The sequence below is a fragment of the Amaranthus tricolor genome, chromosome 3 (genome assembly GCF_026212465.1).
Source record: "Amaranthus tricolor cultivar Red isolate AtriRed21 chromosome 3, ASM2621246v1, whole genome shotgun sequence".
NCBI classification, from domain to species: Eukaryota; Viridiplantae; Streptophyta; class Magnoliopsida; order Caryophyllales; family Amaranthaceae; genus Amaranthus; species Amaranthus tricolor.
In genome coordinates this window covers 26394415-26415050 of record NC_080049.1, presented here as the reverse complement: position 1 = coordinate 26415050, position 20636 = coordinate 26394415, and the positions used below count along the sequence as shown (strand labels likewise).

The 20636-nt window shown below is 34.1% G+C and overlaps 2 protein-coding genes across 3 annotated transcripts; both read left to right on the top strand.

The window, feature by feature from the left end:
• The first annotated feature begins 848 nt into the window (after positions 1 to 848).
• On the top strand, positions 849 to 2363 carry LOC130808503 (uncharacterized). Its single transcript, XM_057673970.1, has 2 exons — positions 849 to 1068; positions 1153 to 2363. The coding sequence occupies exons 1-2, from the start codon at positions 849 to 851 to the stop codon at positions 2361 to 2363; spliced, it is 1431 nt and encodes a 476-aa protein (XP_057529953.1).
• A 3859-nt stretch (positions 2364 to 6222) lies between these two features.
• Positions 6223 to 17474, top strand: LOC130807859 (pentatricopeptide repeat-containing protein At2g01390). 2 transcript variants are annotated; one of them, XR_009040670.1, is made up of 4 exons: positions 6223 to 6522; positions 10328 to 11169; positions 12443 to 13618; positions 13743 to 17470. XR_009040670.1 is itself a non-coding variant. In XM_057673232.1 (3 exons), exons 2-3 carry the CDS (start codon positions 10401 to 10403, stop codon positions 13444 to 13446), a joined length of 1773 nt encoding a protein of 590 aa, XP_057529215.1. In that variant the 5' UTR covers positions 6223 to 6522; positions 10328 to 10400; the 3' UTR covers positions 13447 to 17474. The 2 variants fall into 2 exon arrangements, 1 of the variants encoding a protein (XP_057529215.1); XM_057673232.1 differs by having other exon boundaries at positions 12443 to 17474.
• The last annotated feature ends 3162 nt before the right edge of the window (positions 17475 to 20636 follow it).

Genomic DNA, 20636 nt, shown 5'->3' with positions numbered 1-20636 from the left:
TGTAAGTGGTCCTTAAGAATTACTCCATAATTTATCACTTTATGGTTATAATTTATCATATTAAGATTGTAAGTGTACATAGAGTTGAACTAAATTTGTTCTAAACCGCAATCAAATCGGACCCAACCTTAATTTTAGTATTTAATCTGGTTTATGGTCTAAACAGTCTAGTCATATTTTTTTAAAAAAAATTATGTTTTATCATCATATTCATGTCTTGTGCGGAAATTTAACTATAACTTATTACTTATGTATAAATAATACTCCCTCCGTTCCTATTTGTTCTTCCTATTTGGGTATTTCACAAAGATTAAGAAAAAGTGAATCTTTGGTGGTAGTGGGTATTATTTTAATTATATAATAGTGAGAAGTAATGATTGTATTGGAATAATGAGAGAGCAATTAATTGTAGATATAATTAAATAATAAAAAAAAATCTGATTTTATTGTAGAGAGAGAAATTACATGGAGGGAAAGTAACCACTTTCCAAATTGGGAAAGTTTACATTTTTGTTTCTAATAAAAAAGGAGGGAAAGTTTACATTGTAGAGAGAGCAAAATATGTCCTTGCATTGGCCAAATTAGAAATACATGGATTACTAAAATGAATAATTACAAGTATAATCTCCAAAAAAATGACCTTACAAATTCCTAATCATCTTATTTAAGCTGCTGATTTAAGGCTTGAAGCATAAAAATCAAAACAGCAGCCTCACAGTACATGGATTACTGTCCAGCAAACCAAACAGCCACGATATTATTGTCCAGCCACGATATTAACCCAAACAGCAGCCTCACAGTACCAAAAACAACTGTCCAGCAACCTCATTTGCATCATTAGCCTTGTAATGGCTTCAAATGATGACGATGAGCTAGAGGGGGCTTGGTATTTTGGATCAAATGCATACGATTCACAGTCAAGCTCCAGTTCTGACGAGGAACCACAAGAAATTGATGCACAACAAATAGAACAGCAAGATCAACGTAAACCAAGGCTCACAAATGAGTTGAGGCATGTCATTTTACATGAAATGTTGTCACTTAAAGTAAGTGACTCACTCCCACATGGTACATTCGTACGAATAGCAAACAAATACGGTTACGCACCAAGATCAATTTGAAACTTATGGAAACGTGCAATTGAAACCAAAGAAGAAAACAAGCCTTATGTTGTCGATTCAAAGTACAAGAATTGTGGAAGAAAAAGAGTTCAAGTGCCACCAAACGTACTTGAATCAAAACCAATGGGTGAACGTACATGCATAAGAGATATTGCAACATGCTTAGACTTGGCACCAACAACGGTTTGGCGATTGATACGAAGGGGGGTGATTAAGGCACATTCAAATCCATTACACCCTTATTTAACGGATGCAAACAAGGCAAGTAGGGTTGAGTGGATTTTAAGTCTCATTCAAGAAGATACAATTCATCATCATCCAATGTATAAAGGTATGTATGACTTCATACATATTGATGAAAAATGGTTTTACTTAACCAAGAAGACACAAAGAGTTTATCTAGCACACAAAGAAAAAATTCCATATAGGGCGGGAAAGTCATCAAAATTCATCCCAAAAGCCATGTTTTTAGGGGCGGTTGCAAGGCCTACATGGAATCAATATGGCCAATGCACATTTGATGGGAAAATCGGAATTTTCCCTTTCGTAAGTAGGGTTGCAACACAAAGAAATTCAATTAACCGTCCAAGGGGGTCTATAGAAATTAAACAAACTGATTCGGTTACTCAGGAAGTTTATAGGAGCATGCTCATAGAACAATTAATTCCAGCAATTCTTAGAAAATGGCCAAGTGATGGTCCATCGATAATTTTCATCCAACAAGATAATGCAAGGGTTCACATAACAAATGATGATCCAATTTGGCAACAAAACAACAGGCAAGGGGGCTTTACATTCATTCTAACTCAACAACCACCAAATAGTCCCGATTGTAATATTCTAGATTTGGGTTTTTTTAGGAGCATACAATCACTTATGCATAAGAAAATGCCAAAGAACATGAATGAGTTAATAAAAGCAGTGGAAGATGCATTCGAAGAGTTACATCCAAAGAATTTAACCAATGTTTGGATTTCATTACAACACAACTTAAATGAAATCCTAAAGGTTAAAGGGTCTAATGACTATGTTCAGCCACACCTAGGGAAGAAAGTTCAAGAAGACAATGGAAGGTTACGAATACAAGTGCGAGTACCATCAAAATTGGTTAGGGAATGTGTACGTTTCCTTAACCCAAGCACAAATCAGCAAGGCACACAAACAGAAAATGAAGATGCTGCACAACATAATCAACAAATACTTGAAGCATATGATGAAGCAGTGGAAGAATCTCAAAGATGATTATAAATTACAGCCCCTCAGTTTATTTTTTATCATCATCAAAATTGTTTCTATAAAACTTAGGAGCAACTAATTATGAAATCAACATCAAAATGGAAATTTAAGGTCATGCATATGTATTTACGTCATTATATAATGATCATTTCAGTTTTTGTGCCCCCTGATTCATCATTGAGGTCTTTGTACCTCTCAGCTTTTTAAAATTTCAACAAGAAATGACGCAAATTACTGTACATGAAAAAAAAATATCATATGATGTGTCGATTGTACACAATTGCTACTCAACCAAGTAATTATAGATAATTTTTCAGATTTTAAGTCAAGTAATTGCATAAACACATCACAGGGGTTTAAAAAAAAAATTCAAGAACAGACTTCCAAAAAAAATAAGACGAAATCAAAAAGGTTCAGAACAAATCCAACATCAAACATCACAAAATCAAACAAATCCAACAGCAAACATCACCAGCACTTATCATGAGTGTACAATTAAAAGGAAATTCAAGAAAAAATTACATAATTCACGTGCGTTTTTTAGGGTTTTTTTTCCCCCTTGAAGCAATAACTTCCTCAGGAGTGTCAGGGACAACCAAATTAACTTGGTCTTCATGAATCTTAGATGGAGTTGAAGGATTAACATGACATGGAGACTCCAAATAATACTCAAGAACACTTTGTGGTAATTCTTCTTCAACATTAGGAGAAGGGGTAGAATCACGAAACCTAGATGTAGCATCATCCTCCATCGCCTTTTGATATGCCTCAAGATCTTTTTTAGTCCATTTAAGAATTTCATTTGAATAAGAGTGTGACCTCCCATTAATGGAACAAGAACAAAATTCTCCACGGTCACACAAACCGTCATAAAGGTATGATGGTATGGTCGAATCACTCTTAGATTCGACGGTTGTCATGGACAAACAAAAGTTTCAAACAGTAACAATGGAAGTCGAAGAAGAAAGCAAAACAGAGGGCTTGAAAAAATCAAACTCAACCAAAATTCACAAAACGAACATCAAAATGAAGACCAAATTCCGATCTACATTTTAATGCAGTAAAAATGGAGTAAAAATGAGGAATGAACAGGGGATAAAAGCTAAGAAAGCCATGGAAGAAACTCAAAGAAGAGAGAGAAAGCAACGACTTCTTTTGGGGAGAGGAAGCAGAATATATTGATGAACATAAATGACACACGCTGCTCCCAAGGGGAGTAAAAGAATCCATGGGTTAAAATAGAATTATCTAGGGTAAAAGAGGGTATTTGAGGGGTATAAATGGGAAAAAAACTTTCCAAAAATGGAAAGTATTCTAAAGTGGAAAAACTTATGGAACTACCCGTTTTAGTAAGGTGGAAAAACAAAAAGGAACGGAGGGAGTATGAATTATTTTAAACGAAAATAATGGAAAAATTTGGATTCAATTGTCAACTGTTCCTATCGGAAATTGAATTGATGGTGGATTTGAGCCATAGCACACTTCTTGCTCAAGTGGAATCAGTTTCATTTAGCTCTTGACAGAGAGAACTCTTTTTCATATCTTCGATTTCCTGCTATGAAAGTAGTTAGGCTTGGTTTTCTAAATCCAATCCATAACTTACTCCACATAATTTTGTAAAGACGTTTAATATACGATGAATAATGTTAAAACCTAAATCCTAACATATTGGTTCAATTATATACATGAAATAAATTAACCCGAAAGATAATATACGTTACAACAAGTTTATAAGGTTAATAAGCGTTAAGCTTTAAATGATTTTTCTTATATGATGATTAATTTTCAAATGTGGGGCTCTCGTAGACCCTGAGTGGGCACTCATTTAGTTCACTTCAAAGACCCCTTTGGGAAGGGGAGGGGAGTTTTTCTAGCAAGATAATTTCAGTATAAATTTTCTTCTTGTTCTAATTAAAGTGAGGTTGCACATTTAGGGCCTTCATCAGATCCTTTCAAGTATTGACAAAATATGGTTTGTTATTTTAACTTCTTTTTACTTACACATGATTTTCTATTACAACTTAGAAGTGAGAGTTGGTATAGTAATGTTATTCATGTCCAAAATCATCATATTATAATAAAAAAGATTGTTGACTAACAATGAGTCGCATATTGGTAAGGGAAAGAGAATTGGCTACTAAATAGGTATAAAACACTCAAATTGCATTAAAAACAATCGGCAAAAAAAATTTGAACAGATCGTCAATAACAATTGGGAACCACTAAGCCTCAGCAAGTCACTATTCACGGCTAGAAGAACAGGTCTCCAGCAGATCGCCAGATTCTAAATTTAACATAACATCCATATCATGTAGTGTGTTTAGAACTTATGTTCTCATGTAGCTAGAGCTGTTCAAAAGTGATCTGACTCGAAAATTCGATCTGAAATCAAAAGTAAACTGACCTGAAAATGTGTTTCTTTTTTAGGTTTATCGAACCGACATTACCCGACTCGAAGCTATATATGAACCGGTTGATAACCGAAAATGGGAAAACTGAACCTGAGCTGTAACCGATTTTTCTAACCGACACATAACTGTTAACCGAGATTACCCGAACCTAATAATGACTGACCCCAGTCATATCCGACTCGAATCATGCTCAAAACCGAACTCGATCAGGCTAAAACCGACTTAACCCGAACGAAGTTTAAATCGAATTGCTATAAACCCGAACCAATATTTTTTACATAAAAGTATGATTAACTCATATCAATCATCTGTTAGTTATTCTAATAGTCATAAATATTTTAATAAAATAAATTTTATAAATATATGTTTTCATATATTTAAAGTTAATAATCAACGGTCAATGTTTATTTAACTACTTTTAATCGAATTAGATGAAAATTGATAGAACTTCATAATTTTAATTTTCGGTCAAACAAGTAAAAGTAACAATATAATGATCACTAATTGATTTGCATTTTCACTATTTTTCTTTAAGTAAAGGAACCTTATCATCAATTAAAAAAATGACTAACAACTTAATCTGATACTGATTCGATCAATAGTAATTAGTAATTCGCAATTCGTAGCCGAATTCTACTTGAAAAATACCCGACCCCGATCTGTACCTGGTATAACCGAACCAATTATTAACCGATGACAACCCGAGACCGATTGAAACTCGACACGAACTTTAACCGACACCGACCTGATACTAACCCGATAGTTCGAATAACTGATCTTCAACCGAACCATGACTAATCGACCCGACCCGAGTATGACCCATCGCAACACGCATCTGAAATACATCCGAATCGAATGACACCCGTCCGAAACCGACCCGATAACCCGAATGAACACCTCTGCATGCATGCAGGCACGTGCCTAAAGAAAAAAAAAGGAAAAGAAAAGTCGTGCTTTGTCTCCCCTCCTTTTTAATTTTAAAAAACAACATGCTGTTGCTGACAAAAGTCTGAAAACTACAAAACCCAATTCAACCCTCTTGCTCGCTGGTACTAGCTTGCTGGTCCATATATACCCCATCGGCATCCGTCCATCTTCCAAGCTTCCACAATTTCAGTCGCTGGAGAGTGGAGTATTGGCTTGAATCGACTCGCTTAACTTGATAGAAGTTTTTGGGCGCAAGCGAAATTTGTAGTTAGACTAAAATATATATTGTATTATATTTATTGAATACAAATATTTAATTATATCATAAATTGTACAACAATATTTTTGATGGGACATTTATTCCTCATCTATACACTTTTCACTTATACTTTTATTTGAGCTCATATCTCACCTATCTCTCATAAATCTCAAACAATGATATTTTAATGTTGTGGTATAGCCTTTACGTGGCTTAACCCATTTTTTGTGTTCTTTGCGTATGTTTTCTTTCTATGTAAGCTAGAATATTTATAAGCATTATGTTGATAAATAACACTTTTTTACAACTTTATAGTATATTCTTGCTTTTTCTTAGCATAGTTTGTTTTAAACATTTACTAAAGTATCATATTTAGATTTTTCAAAATTATTTAAATTTTTTAGCTTATTTTTCTAACATAGTCGCCGCTGAGAAGGCCTACAAGCTACAATCCTACAATCAACTCGCTTGAGCCTGGAGAGTGGCTTGGTGCTGCCGTTCCCGAGCCGTGTTCCCCACCACCGACCAACGCGACCTCCACCAGGCCACCACCTTCTTTCAATTTCAGGTATGATTTTAAGATCCCAAAAATTAGGGTTTCTTGATTTAAAAGTTGAAACTTCAATTCAATTTCAGGTATGGATTGATTTATGATTGCAAATGTGTTTAAGGGTAAAGTATTTTGATTTTATCTATTAATAAATTTGTGCTTTGTGATTGTGAATGTAACAGTAATGGGTTTGTGAAGGTGTTTGTTGATGTTCTTGTAAGAATTATCTAAATAATGAAGAGAAAACAAGAGAATGCTTTTTTTTTTTTTTTTTTTTTTGTTTTTTTCTCAAAACGTACAAGTAGAGTTTGGAAGTGTAATAATGAATAAAAAAATTATATTAGTTGGGCTCAATTTTATTCTCTCCAGTCTCCATTGTTTACTTGTTAGACTTTGATAATTGTATTCAGGGGTTCGACTTTGGTATTAGTTTTTTCATTGGGTATTATTGGTTGCTGTTTCTTAACCTGCAAAACCCATTTATGTGGTGTTAGGGAGTTAGTGAAGGGGCAAAGGGAAGCAATTTGTGGTGGTGCATTGAGGTAGGGAAGTGGGCAGCAGTCCACAGGTGAATTGCTCTTATCGTTGTTGGGATGATGTTTCCTTCCGCTTCAGTTAAGGATTGTCCATTGAGCCACTGAGTTACTTAGAGCATACATATTAGGACTTAGGAGATAATCTTGTTGGGGTGATCCAAAAGGTCCTTTTTCCCAAGCTTAGGATAAGGTACGAACTTTTTGATGCGAGACACACAGTTTCACTAAAAAGCTCCAAAAAATTTTATAACATATTTAATGCATAAAACAACATGAAATTCATATTATAATAGCATATAAGTAAGATAAACACTAATTTATCACATAAAGTCATATGAGATAACATAGTCTCGAGTTAACAAAAGAAATAAAACCTAAAACAAATACAAAGCTAAAGAAAGTAAACATTGGTTCTTGATACTTGAAATGCTTTGTGGCACACTTAAACAAACACTAAAAATCTAAATGAGAATCATTGTCCTTATAAGCGTCTTCATCGTCTCTTGTATAGTTCTCATCATTACTAATATCCTCTTCTTCCTATTCAGTATCCGCTGAAACAAATTTTAAAAAATAAAAGAATAAGCTACAATAGATATTTAACAAAGGAACAACGTTTACTCTTTTATAAAATAAATCAAAACAAAGGGGAGAGGGAATAGAGGGGAGAGATCGAAAGAACGAAACCAAAAAGAGAGAGAAAGCAAGAAAGAAGAAAAAAAGAAGGGAGGAGACATTACATGGGCGGTAAGAACGTCGAAGATGGCGACACTTGAAGGTAAAGCACCGACTTTTACTCTTTTGTTTATCACTCCTTGATAGCTTTAAGGCAAGAAAGTGGGGTATATTTTGCTTTCCATTCAATAAACAACTAAGAATTCAGGGTTATTTAAGTAATAGTAGTATTAAGCAAAGACATGCTATTTATCAAAAATCACATCTGGCATACACGAAGTGCAAAAGGCATGCAGGCACCAAAAAGGTGCGTCTTTGAAGAGCATCTTGTATAGTGTTGTGCTTAGACACAAGGAGGTGTTTGATTGTCTTTTAGCGCCTCACACCCAGGCACACCTTGGGTTAACTTTTCAAATCACATGTTGACTATTTTGCTCAACCCTGAACCCAATGAATTTTCTAAGTCCACCCTGGAATCACAGCTCACAAGGCCATCTATTGTGTCGAGCACATGCTCCACTTCTATGGTCACCACATTTCGCCAAACACTAGGTACTTTTCCTTTTTTTTTTTTTTTTTGTCTTTTCCCTCTTTTCTCCATTTCTTTCGTTTGTCTTTGTCCTCTCTGTTGCATCTTCGAGGACTAATCAACTCTGATACTTGTCGTAATAGACTAGATAGTCATTGTTCCAGACTATTAGTTCATAAGCTAAACAATATTAAAATGACAAGAACTGTGATTAATGAGTGATTTAAGAGAGAATGTAAATGGATATGTATTTCTTTAATTCAAGATTACAATAAATTGTAACTCTCCTAAAACATGAGCATTAAACCTACTAAATGTCAATACAAAAATCAACAAATGTTTTGCTACTCACTTTTCTTATTTATATTAAACCAGTTTTTTCTTTTCTTAACTAACTATCTAATACCAAAATACCCAATATACCCTTTTAACTAATATATCACAGCAATATGCGCATATGATCCACATACTAGTATGCTTGCAAGTACAAGAAATTAATTAAGCACTCGGCATTTCTAATTAAAATTATAAAATCAAATAAGTTCATAGTTTTTTTGGTATGGGTAGAACCTGCGGCCACTAGTCTTCTAGATTGTGCACCGGGTCGATCAGTGACCCTAATCGACAAAAAACCACGAATGGGTAAGCCAACTGAGAGCTAAAACCCAGATGGTCAGGAGGTGACATTTTCAACCTCTCCAAAAGGCCAAGTCCTAAGGGCCAAGGGATCTAGGAATAAGGCAAATGCCTCTCCCTTGTTCCGAATCCGCAACCAATGATTGGGGATGTTGTGGATTGTTTGATTTGGAACTTCCCTACGAGGTGAGGATGACTTTAATTTGGAACTAAAATCATAGCCTAATATTTCTTTCCTATATTTTAGGAGTTTCTTTGCTTATCCTAAGTGAAGTTGGCTAGGACTTTGCATAAATCTTGATAAGTAACTTGCCGCAAACGTAATATCTTGGCAATAAGATAAAGCATATTGTTTATCAAGATTTTGTTGATCTCATCGATTTTCTCATTTCCGTCATTCTTGCACAAATTTTCATTTCATTGAAACTCTTTCTACAAATGGTTCTTTGGATGAACCTGCAGTAAATATTCTTGAAAAAAAATGGTATTACTTATTAGTCACATTTTGAAGGATCTGCTAAACCTACCACTTTCCAGTATTTCCAACAAATCTCTGGCTCTTAGACCAGTTTTCATTTTGTCACTCCAAAAATCATAATTCTCTCCATTGAAAAAGGGAATTATATTTTGGATTAATGTTTGAGATGTTGAAAACCAAAAAGCCATGTGTTTGAGTTTTTTCGTGGATATATGTGACATTGAAGCCTAGAACTAAAGGCTGAGATTTCGGCAATATCATATAATCAATTTGTTTGTTTGTTTGTTTGTTTGTTGTGTTTTCACCCTACTGTCCAAATTTGAGATCCTTCACATAGGGAGGACGAGATATTGGAGTCATCAACATTGGTAGATTGGTATCTTCATTCAAAGTCCCATCAGAACCATATTGTCCACAAATTGCATGCAATCACTTAACTGACCCAAGTGATACAAGACTTGTAAAATACAACTTTGAATTGCCAAACACTCTACCCAAATGCAACTCAAAATATGACTAATGAGTAATAAGTGTATAAAATAATACATATCACTTTTCTTTAGTTTATTGATTTGTTATTGTAAATTCATCAAATTTGTGGTGTAGACGTGTAGTTGCTAATTAAAAACGTCATTTTTGCCGATCACAATAAGTAAATATTGAATTTTGTACGACTAGGTGCCTATAACAGCAACGGGTTTCTCATGGGCCTGGGACCTCAAGAAATTTTTGTGTTTCTTTATTTACCTCTTGTTTTAGAACTTTGAACAGTCATGAAATGGGGAACTGAACTGTAAGTTGTCGTTCAACTAAATAGTTTCGGTCAAAGCTCAATACTCGAGTGTTTCAAGAATTAAAACACTTTCTTTGGCAAGGTTTGAGGATGGTACCAAACCCATAACTTGCCGCTTAAACCCCTCATGCATTCCTTATGATAAATTTTGTTTCATTGTGTTTTGTTTTGTGTAGGATAATGTGAGGCTTAGTTTTTTCAGTACTTATATAGATATGAACCCTTGGTTGGAAAGGTTACTTGTCATTGATGAATCTACACTATGCTTATGGAGGAATTGCAAGGAAATTTATTTTGGGCAAGTCTTTTTATGGTGATTGCCATTTATGGAGCTTGGTAATATTTATCAGAAATGATCACTCCCTTCCACAACGTAATTATAGATATCCCTCGGAGGTGCCTTATGGAGGCGTGAACAGAACAAACAAACAAGTGGAGAAGAAAAATGTAGACCGAAAAGTATACATGAGAGATGTTGTTAGAGAGATTTCAAACATTTTGAGGTATAACTCATGGGATTCTGCTCAAGCCCAACTACATAGGCTACATATCAAATGGGATTCCTTTACAGTCAATCAAGTTTTGAAAACCCACCCACCAATGGAGAAGGCCTGGTTGTTCTTCAATTGGACTTCAAAACAGAAGGGTTTTAAGCATGACCAGTTTACATACACAACAATGTTGGATATATTTGGAGAGGCACGGAGAATAAATTCGATGAAGTATGTTTTCCAGCTCATGCTGGAGAAAGGGATTAAGATTGATGCCTTTGCTTACACATCGATGCTGCATTGGCTTTCAAACAGCGGTGACTTTGAAGGAGCGGTGAGGATATGGAAGGAGATGAGATTCAAATGTTGTCATCCAACTGTTGTTTCTTATACAGCTTACATGAAAGTTTTATTTGATAATAACCGAGTAGAGGAGGCTACTGAGATTTACAAGGAGATGCTTCAATCTGGCCTTAAACCCACCTGCCACACTTACACAATCTTGATGGATCATCTTATCCGTTTTGGTGAGCTTAGCACTTGTTTTTACTTCTCTGTTAGTTGCTCAGTATTATGCTTCTTGCTGTGTTTATTTTTTAATCGTTGGCTAGCATACTCAGAGTGCTTACTTCCATGGACACTATGGTCCTCACTTTTTCAAAAATTTACTCTCCAATGCTCAAAGACTCTGCTAGCAGGATGAAGTTTGACCCTTTAATATTTTGGATGTGTATACATCCTTGCCCTTGGTTATTATCTCTTATCTAACACAAGGTATGTTATTATGAGGAAGTATTGTAATTAGGAAAAAAATTTCACCAAGCTTCTCAAACATTAAATGAGGTCGGACAGGTCAGTTCTATCCTAAAAGCTAGAAGATAATATTTATGGATTTAAATTTTGAATCAAGTGGTGCTTTAGACTTGTAATCTCCAGATATTAAGAATCCTGAAATTGATAAAGCAATGATTGAAAAATTTAGAAATTACATTGCTGTTTTGGATTCAAATGGCTCTACCATAAAGGCATCATGGGAATTCAGGCCATACCCTATAGCTCTTGTTTGAGGAAGTTTTTCTGCTTCCATTATTCTTTCCTTAAAGTTGTCTGTTTACCGAGTAATTGCCATTTCTGTCATATTCCTGGGGATGTAGGTTTTACGACCATTGTTTGATATACATTCTCGGTGATGGTAGTCAATAAAAGTGTATGGAAGAGGGGAATTTTTGTGAACAACCACAGAAGTTGAAATCTTGGTTCATGTGGCCAACGTGTTTGTTTGCAGTTAAGTTTTTGGTATCGTTGCTGTTGTGGTGGCCTTCTTATAAAGTTTATGGATGATGCTTAAAATTTTGAAAAATCAATTTTCAAGTAGAATTTGGTTATGATACTAGTACTATGTCAGTTTTGAAACCAGTAGAATGGAAATGTTGATGTATTATGAACTTAACAAGTCATACTTATAATAATCATGTTGCTTCAGACATATGACCTTTAAAACTAGAAGCTACTTTTTCCAGTATCACGGTGCTTGTTTATAATTTCCAAAAGAACAGAAAGAAAAGAAAATAAATATAACAAAACCAAGTTTTCACAACGATGAGGAACAGTTCTTGGCTTTAAAGTTTTTTTTTTTTTTTTTTTTTTTTTTTTTTTTTTCACTTTGTTATTCTCCTTGATATCGGGGTGATTGAGATACTTTTTTCAATGGGTGGCTTTATGTGATCTCTGTGGGTTTTTATCGACATTTTGATAGACCTTAAAATGTTGGTGGAAAATTTAATCTACGAGCTGTTTCAGGAAAATGCAAATCAGCTCTAGAAGTGTTCAAGAAAATGCAAGAGACTGGGGTGCAACCTGACAAGGCTACGTGCAATATTTTGGTAGAGCAATGTAGCAAAGCAGGGGAAGCATGGGCAATTATACAAATTCTTTATTACATGAAAGATAATTCGCTTGTTCTTCGCTATCCTATATATCTTCAGGCATATGAAACTCTAAAAATGGCTGGTGAGACTGACTTCCTTCTTCGCCTAGTTAATCCCCATATCTCTGTTAACTATGATAACGCTGAACCCATGGGATCAACAGAAACTACATATGATATGAACAAAAACATAGATGGGGGCCTTCTGATATCATTTCTAAAAAAGAAAAACTTTGCCGCCTTTGATCGCCTAATTGCTGGAATGATACAACAGAATTTGTTATTAGCCCCTGATCTTGCTTCTAAAATCATTACATTGAATTGCTCTTCAGGCAGGATACAAGCAGCTTTTTTGGTCTTAGAGTATTGTAATAAAATGGGAATTCGCATTGAAAAAGAATCATTTCTATCATTAATTGGAGTTGTTCTTAGAATGAAAGATTTGTCAAAGATTTTTCTGCTCTTTGAGCAAATGATTAAATTAGATTTGTTTCCGGAACCAGAATTTGCACCCCTTTTAATTTATAGGCTCGGGCAAGCCAGACAACTTGACATTGCTGTAAAAATATTCAGTTTGTTTTCTGAAGAGAAGAAGACCACTACGTTATATACTGCTTTAATTAGTGCCTGTTTCTCGGCTGGAGATCCTGATAAAGGAATCGAAACGTTCAAGTCCATGAAAATAAGAGGAATTCCGGGTACTTTAGGGACATACGATATGATCATAAGAGGTCTAGAAATGTCCGGTAGAGTCGATGAGGCAAAGCACTATAGGAAGGAAAAGAAAAGCTTGCAGAGGAAAGATAGTATCTCAGAAGCATTTGTTATGGATGAAAAATTATGTAATGCTTTGTTTGCAGGGTATCTGTTACCATGATGAAGTGACATTACTTTAGAAATGTAGAAAAGTTTATATTATTTTCCTCAGGTGGTGGAATGTTACTCTGAATCCCAAAATGGGTGACATGCTTACTTGGCACACCAATAAAATCATGTGGCATTTCTAATTTATGTTTATTTGCTTGCTGACTGGAGACCACTAAACCTTGGTGAGGAAATTTTTTTGTCTGTGTTCATTTCTGATTCCTCCTCTAATTGCTTGATGTTCAGTGATTCGGCCCCCCTTAAGAATATTTTTGGATGCTGACTTTGATTATTGTTATGATTGTCTAGGTGACAAACCTATTAGCGGCGCAAGTTACTTGGGAATGTCCTACAACCAACGTGTGGATCGATAAGTACTTCTTGAATTACTATTAAAGAAAAATTGAGTATTTTTTTTAATGAAAAATATGGATATTTTAGTAATAAATGAAAAAGAGAATATATTATGTGGATGAAAGTAAAAGATAATTAAGGTACATGAACGAGATTAAAAGAAAGTGGTAAATTATTGTCCAAAAATATTTTAATAATCATTGATCTTCTAGAGTAGAATTGATACATTGGATTGTAGTCAATTTTTAAAGCTTCTTTTCCTTTGACAATGTAAATCATTTTTTAAATTGTTTAATTCTTTTGATCTATGAGCTTTATATTTCGTTCCAATACTCTTGATTTCTATTTGCTTCCATGGAATTGGATCATCTGTTATTTTTGTGTTTTCATTCTCAAGGAATTTAAATGTTTGATATTGTTGTTTGTAGGTCAGATCTAATTGCCTATTTAAGTGAAGAACAGTAGTTGTTTGCTGTATATGAGTGTCAGAGGAAGAGTGAACAAACCTAGTTGGGGGGAGGAATAAGAAAGGAATCTGTCATCTGTGTGCGTCAACATGACTGTTTCTTGGATGTGAGGTGTTTTGTAGTAGAATGATTTTATGATTTGAGGATCAATAAGTTAGTTTGCTTGATTACACTAAGAGTACGTAGATAGTTTTTATTTTCTCTTTCAAATTGTGAAAAGTCAAAAATCCTTTGAACTTCTAAACGTATTCCTCAAACACTTATTTAGATAAACGATTGACCCTTAATTTTATATTTGAATATGAAGTCAACCTTTGTCTAACGGATAACCCCTTGAAACATAGGATGAATTAGGCCCATGTGTTTTATTAGACCTTCTAGAGGATCTACCTAGCCAATTCAATTTTCCCCCTCATACCCTTATTAATTACAGCCGACTAGGTGCACCTATTGCTCAAGGCCCACTTTTTAATGAACTCCTCTTTAAGTTTTATAAATATAAAAAAAATAATTTTTACTAGTTCTCTTTTAAGATGTTCTTTTTCTCTATTTAAAGTCTCATTATTCCCTTCATTCTTATGAAAATGCACCCAAATTATTTTGGGTCAAATTTAGTGAAAAGTAAAATTGAATTAAAGACTAAGACAAAAAAGCAAGTGGATGGTAGAAATGAGTGGTTAAGATGAAGAGATAAAATAAGTTTGTAGATGAGAGATTTAAAGAAAAAAAGCGGGGTCATTGCCACAAAAGAAAAGGGTGCAAAATAAGTGGGATAAACTAAAATGGAAAGAGATTCAAATTAAGAGGGACAGAGAGAGTATTTCATAAACGTTAATTCAATCCTTATTTTGCAATAGCTATACTTCTCTTAAAACGCTTTCACATAAAAGAAAAACAGAAAAGTATAGCAATTAAAAATAGAGGTTGATATGTTAACCTTTTTGATTTTGGAATTTGGACTAGAGAATATCTACATGCAAAGAAGAGAGATAATTAACGATCACTATATGTGGTGAGAATCAAGCCTTTGTCGTGAGGGTGAAAGGAAAGGCCTCAATCACTAGGCAACCCATAATTCTCATCTATGTTAAGCTTTAGGTAAAATTATCAATAATAAATAAACGTTTGCTCGATCTACTAAAAATAAACTCACCTATTATTTATTTCTAAGTAAACCGACTTGTTGAAAATCAATTCGCATATTATTCTTTACTAATTATACTTGACTTACAAAAAAGGTTATAAACAATAAATGGGTTGAGTACATCTTGTTTGAGTTGGAGCAAGTAACGCTGTCATGGATGAGAGGCCCAAGCCCATCATTAAAAACACATAGGGATGATCATCGATCTAGGACCCTGTTGGACCCGTTCCGGGCCCGCCTCTTTTTTAAGGGTCTGGGTCTTAATTTTTGAGACCCATCGGATCCGGGTCGGATCTGAATCCAAAAAATATTTGACGAGTCCAGGTCCGGGTCCTAAGATGCAGACTCAAACCCAGACCCAGACTCAGACCCAGACCGACTACCAAATGAGTCACAGGATGACTCACAGAGTACCCGTGCAAACTTATGATATGAGTTTGAAATTGATTTGGATCCATTAAGATCTTATGATTTATGATGAAAAATGAGAATTTGAAATGACTATAGAACCATTGAACTGGGTTTGAATGATAATATGATTTATTAAATGAAAAAGCATATTTCAAAATGAATTTACTCAAATCAAAAAGATTTTAATAACTTGTTTGACGAAAACTAGTGTGTTTATACTCAGCCTTTTTGCCGATACTATGCTTTGTATGTTTTTCCAATTGTTTTGTTTTTAGAGCAAACCCCTATGGCACCTCGACGGAGAATGGATATGCGAGTGGAAGATGAACCCGAGTTGGAGTATGACTCCCCTTTTGTTTAGATCTCTTTATTGTATCTGAGAGACTATTAGTTTAGTTGTTTAGATTTGGACTTATTTCGATTTGGTTGTAATTTTCCTTTATTTTGGACAGTTAAAACTTTTGTTATATTGCATTGGTTTCACTTTTAAGTAAATTTTTAATTGTGTTTCCAAAATTAAGCTTCCGCTTGATTAATAGTAAATTCCAGTTAGTGTTTGCCTTCATAATTCGAGGCGGTTACAGGTCTCCCCCCTCTTTGATTCGTGCTAGGAATAACACAACAGTGGTGGATAGTTTGGAGCAACTCTTACGGGAACGTGATGCTATTGTGGATGATTTACATTATTACTTAATTCGTGCTCAACATCATATGCAAAAATGAGCAAATATGAAACGCCGAAATGTGTCCTTTGAGGTGGATGATTTGGTGTACTTGAAACTTCAACCTTACCGGCAACAATCTCTCGCTCGTCCACCGTGTGACAAGCTTTCAGCACGATTCTGTGGGCCATATGAGGTGGAAGCTAAAGTAGGGGATGTTGCTTACAAATTGCTCTTACCCGCCGGGAGCAAAATTCATCATGTTTTCTATGTCTCACAACTGAAGTTGGCTCATGGGGCTTCCTTCAATTCAACCCCCCTACCACCCCAACTGTCGTCTACTTTAGAACTGATGGTAAAACCTGCGAATGTTCTGGGAATACACAAAGATCCTGATCAACCACTGTCCACTGTTTAAGTGTTGATACAATGGCAAGGTCTTCCTATTTCAGATGCTACTTGGGAATTATATGGGAACATAGCCAAACTATTTCCTGCATTTGACCTTGAGGACAAGGTGTCTCTCGTTAGGGCGGGTATTGTCATGGACGAGAGGCCCAAGCCCATCATTAAACACACATACTCAAGGAAAGGAAGAAATCCAAAATAACAAACAGTAATGCATTCACTGTGGTGGTTTTACAAAAAGATGTTGTTTGTTAGTTTGTTATAATATTTGTTGAGCTGTAGTATTTTATATTCTAGAAGGTAGTACTTGCTATATACAGAGGGAAGGGAGGATAGATTTGATTATGCTTGTAGTACTAAATTGGTCTTGTACCGTGGGAGTTATCGAGCCACTTGAAGAGCTCGAGGGAGTACTTTGCTCTCTATATTGAATAATACAAGCATTCCACCTTCTGCTCTTCTAATTCTTCTTGATTTTGACTCTAATTCTCTTTTTCTTGCTTATTCTGTTATTGTGTGTTGCTAGCTGCTGACCACCATCACAACAAACGCCTTTGTTAGATAAGGTCATGGATCAAATCTCACCTAATTCTCCCCTTCTCTCGGCCTATTCTATAATTTGAAAAACAATTAAGAATAGGCCTAGACCCAAACTTAAACCCAAACTCGCTTATATTTTTTAGACACAAAATCAAATCCGAATCTACTAAATCTCAATAAATTGAATCTAAACTCTAAACATAGGAATAGGTCTAAAATGAGCCAATAAAATTTTGTACTCATGACCATCCCCACCCACCAATATTTTTGAGGTTTTGAGTTCATATAATTTTTCATTTTTTTTTATCTCAAATTTTTTTTTTTTATATTAGATATTAGATTTATCCTAAACATTTTCATTTCTTTGAGATCTCTTCTATCTCCAACTTCGAGTCCTCAGACGTCACTAATTAAAACAAAATGTCTACCTCAACCATCCTACAAAATACTAATTAATATTCTTGGTTTCCAAAAATAATTTTTAATTTTATGAAATGAGAAGCTTGTTGAAATGGACATGTACGGAGTGGAAAATAATGCATTATTTATCGTTTACTTTGTGTATGATGTAATGAAAATACAGGGATAGACAACTTGCTTAGCAGCATTGGTCAGCTAATTATGAATCTATTAATCCTTCTTTTTGCTAATGATTCAGCATTCACTAATTATAAATAATATATGTTCCTTCTATTATTGTCCATGCCCCATTACATATTTTTTTTTATTAGTGTAGCTTTTGTGTTGATTGTCACTTAATTAAAAGCTTTTCTATTATGACATAATCATCATCTTTGCTTTTTCTGAAATTTATTCTGATAAATATGATTCATATATTATATGCTCAAGAAATTATATTAGGATTTCTATAGAAAGATTTGGATGTTGTTGAAGGATTGGAATAATTTTGCATTGATGATTGTAAGGTTTGCCCTTATCAATTAGGAATATGCTCATGTCATTGAACCTCTTCCTTATCATCAATTTCTTCAACTATTGTATGGTCTAAATTTAAACTCTAATCCTCTCCATTATTTATGTTTATGGTATATTTTCCTTAGGAAGTATGTCTAGTCATTTTTATATTGATCTCTTTGTTTTATTTTTAAACGAAAATAAAATCATAGGTTAGTCTACTGGTTGACAGCTTTTTTTCATTCATATGACAAGGGTTTAATTCTCACCATACACATAAAAGGTTAATTTGCGCTCCTCTTTGCCTTTAGGACTTATCTAACTGACCTCTTTTTCGGTCACATTTAGGGGTCGTTTGGTACATCAAATTTGAGGTTGAGTAACGAAATCAATAAACCATTTGCGTTACTGAATGTTTGGTAAGGTATATTCGATAAACCAATCAATCCCTTACTTTGGGATGATATAATTTGGTATTTTGATTCCATTTCTCATGGAGTGGTAATAGATCAATCATCCACCTTAACTCAGGTGTTTTCATTGCATTGTTATACCAATACAACCATTAACAATAATCCTTATCATTCCACTTATGCCTCCTTTGAGTTTCTTTTTTATTCTCTTTCCATTTCTCATACCAACAAACACCCCCTTAATTTTATCGTAGCTAAAAAATTTGTTACCAATACCTATTCCTTATGTTTCGAGTATTATTTCAATCTTACTTCCCGTTTAGTTATGTCCATTCCTTTGACTTTTATATTCCTTTGACTTTTATATTTAGAACACTTACGGCTCGTTTGGTTCATGATAATAAAGTAATGGGAATGAAATGTTGTAATGGCAATAGTAATGAAGGAATGGATATGAGAATTGGTAATGAAGATTCTTTTGTTTGGTGTACATGACTAAAGAATGGTAATGGAAGATAATATTCCATTGATTGCATTTGGTTGTTAGTAATAAAAAATGGTAATGACTCTTAGTTTCATTATTGTATATTTGTATCTAAAAGCATTATTGTATCTAAATTATTCTATCTAATGATTTTTTTTAATAATAATATTTTTTTGTATAATTACATATATTACCTTTTTTTTTCAGTATTTTTTTTCTTCAGCTCGAAACAACATTACCTTATTTTATTACCACAGTAATACTTCATTATCATTACAGCCTAGTACCAGGTTGTTTGATGGTAATAAAATGGCCCTTTTTGGTAATTTCATTATCTTATTTTATTACCATCCATTACCATTGAAGGCATCCAAACTACCAAATTTTTTATTACTTAATTTTATTACCATTACCGCCCTCTAATACCATGTATCAAAGGGGCCGTTAATGTATCGTATTTGTGATATTTAAAATTAAGTTAAGTAGTGATAACCTAGTTAATAAGTAATAATGTCAAATTCGCTCATATCATTATAGTAAAAGTTTGGATTAGTTTAGTGGTTAATTAAAGAAATTACGTCAAACTATTAGTGCCATTTGCGTATCTAATTAGTTAGAGGTTTACAAATAAAAATCTAGTCCTACATGTAATATTGGGTGGTGAGTGAATTCCTAAAAGAATTATGATGTCAGACACTTCCGTTACTTGAGCAGCAAAGTTATTCCAATGTTATGTTAGAACTTAGAACTTATTGGATGGTGCGTGATTCCTCATTGTTGAATCTGAATCTGATTCTTGAACCTAAATCTACACAGATTCCTTGGAACAAATGCTGTGGTTAAGGTAGCCTAAGTTTCCCATCCATTTTGCCCATATGCTTTGGTTATGTCATTGTGCGTTATACGATGGGAAAGCATTGATCTCCAATAATATTTGGAATTGTAGTAATGGTAAAGACATTCATGAATAATGATTTATTGTTCCTTCGTTTAAATTATTAGCAAAAAGAAATATGAAAAAGATTATAAAGGAAAAGAGATTAAATAGTGTGGATGAAATTAAAAAATACGTTAAAATACATACTTGAGATTAAAAGAAAGTAATGAGTTATAATCCAAAATAAAAATAATGTAAAACGAATGAGATGACTAAAATAGCAAATGATGTTGAATAAGTGAGACATACGGATTAGTTTTTGTGATTTGATTCGGTAATTGCGTCATTCATACTGTGGTTGAGTTGCATGTTAAAACGTGGACTCCATATTTAGGTGATGTGATTATGTGTGGCTAATTAGACAGCTATTCCTTTTCATGCTTCTTTACAACTTGTACTACTAATACTATTAAATTTGTCATCGTTATTTATTCCGTCACGTTACGGCTATTGTTTCTGTTTTATTTT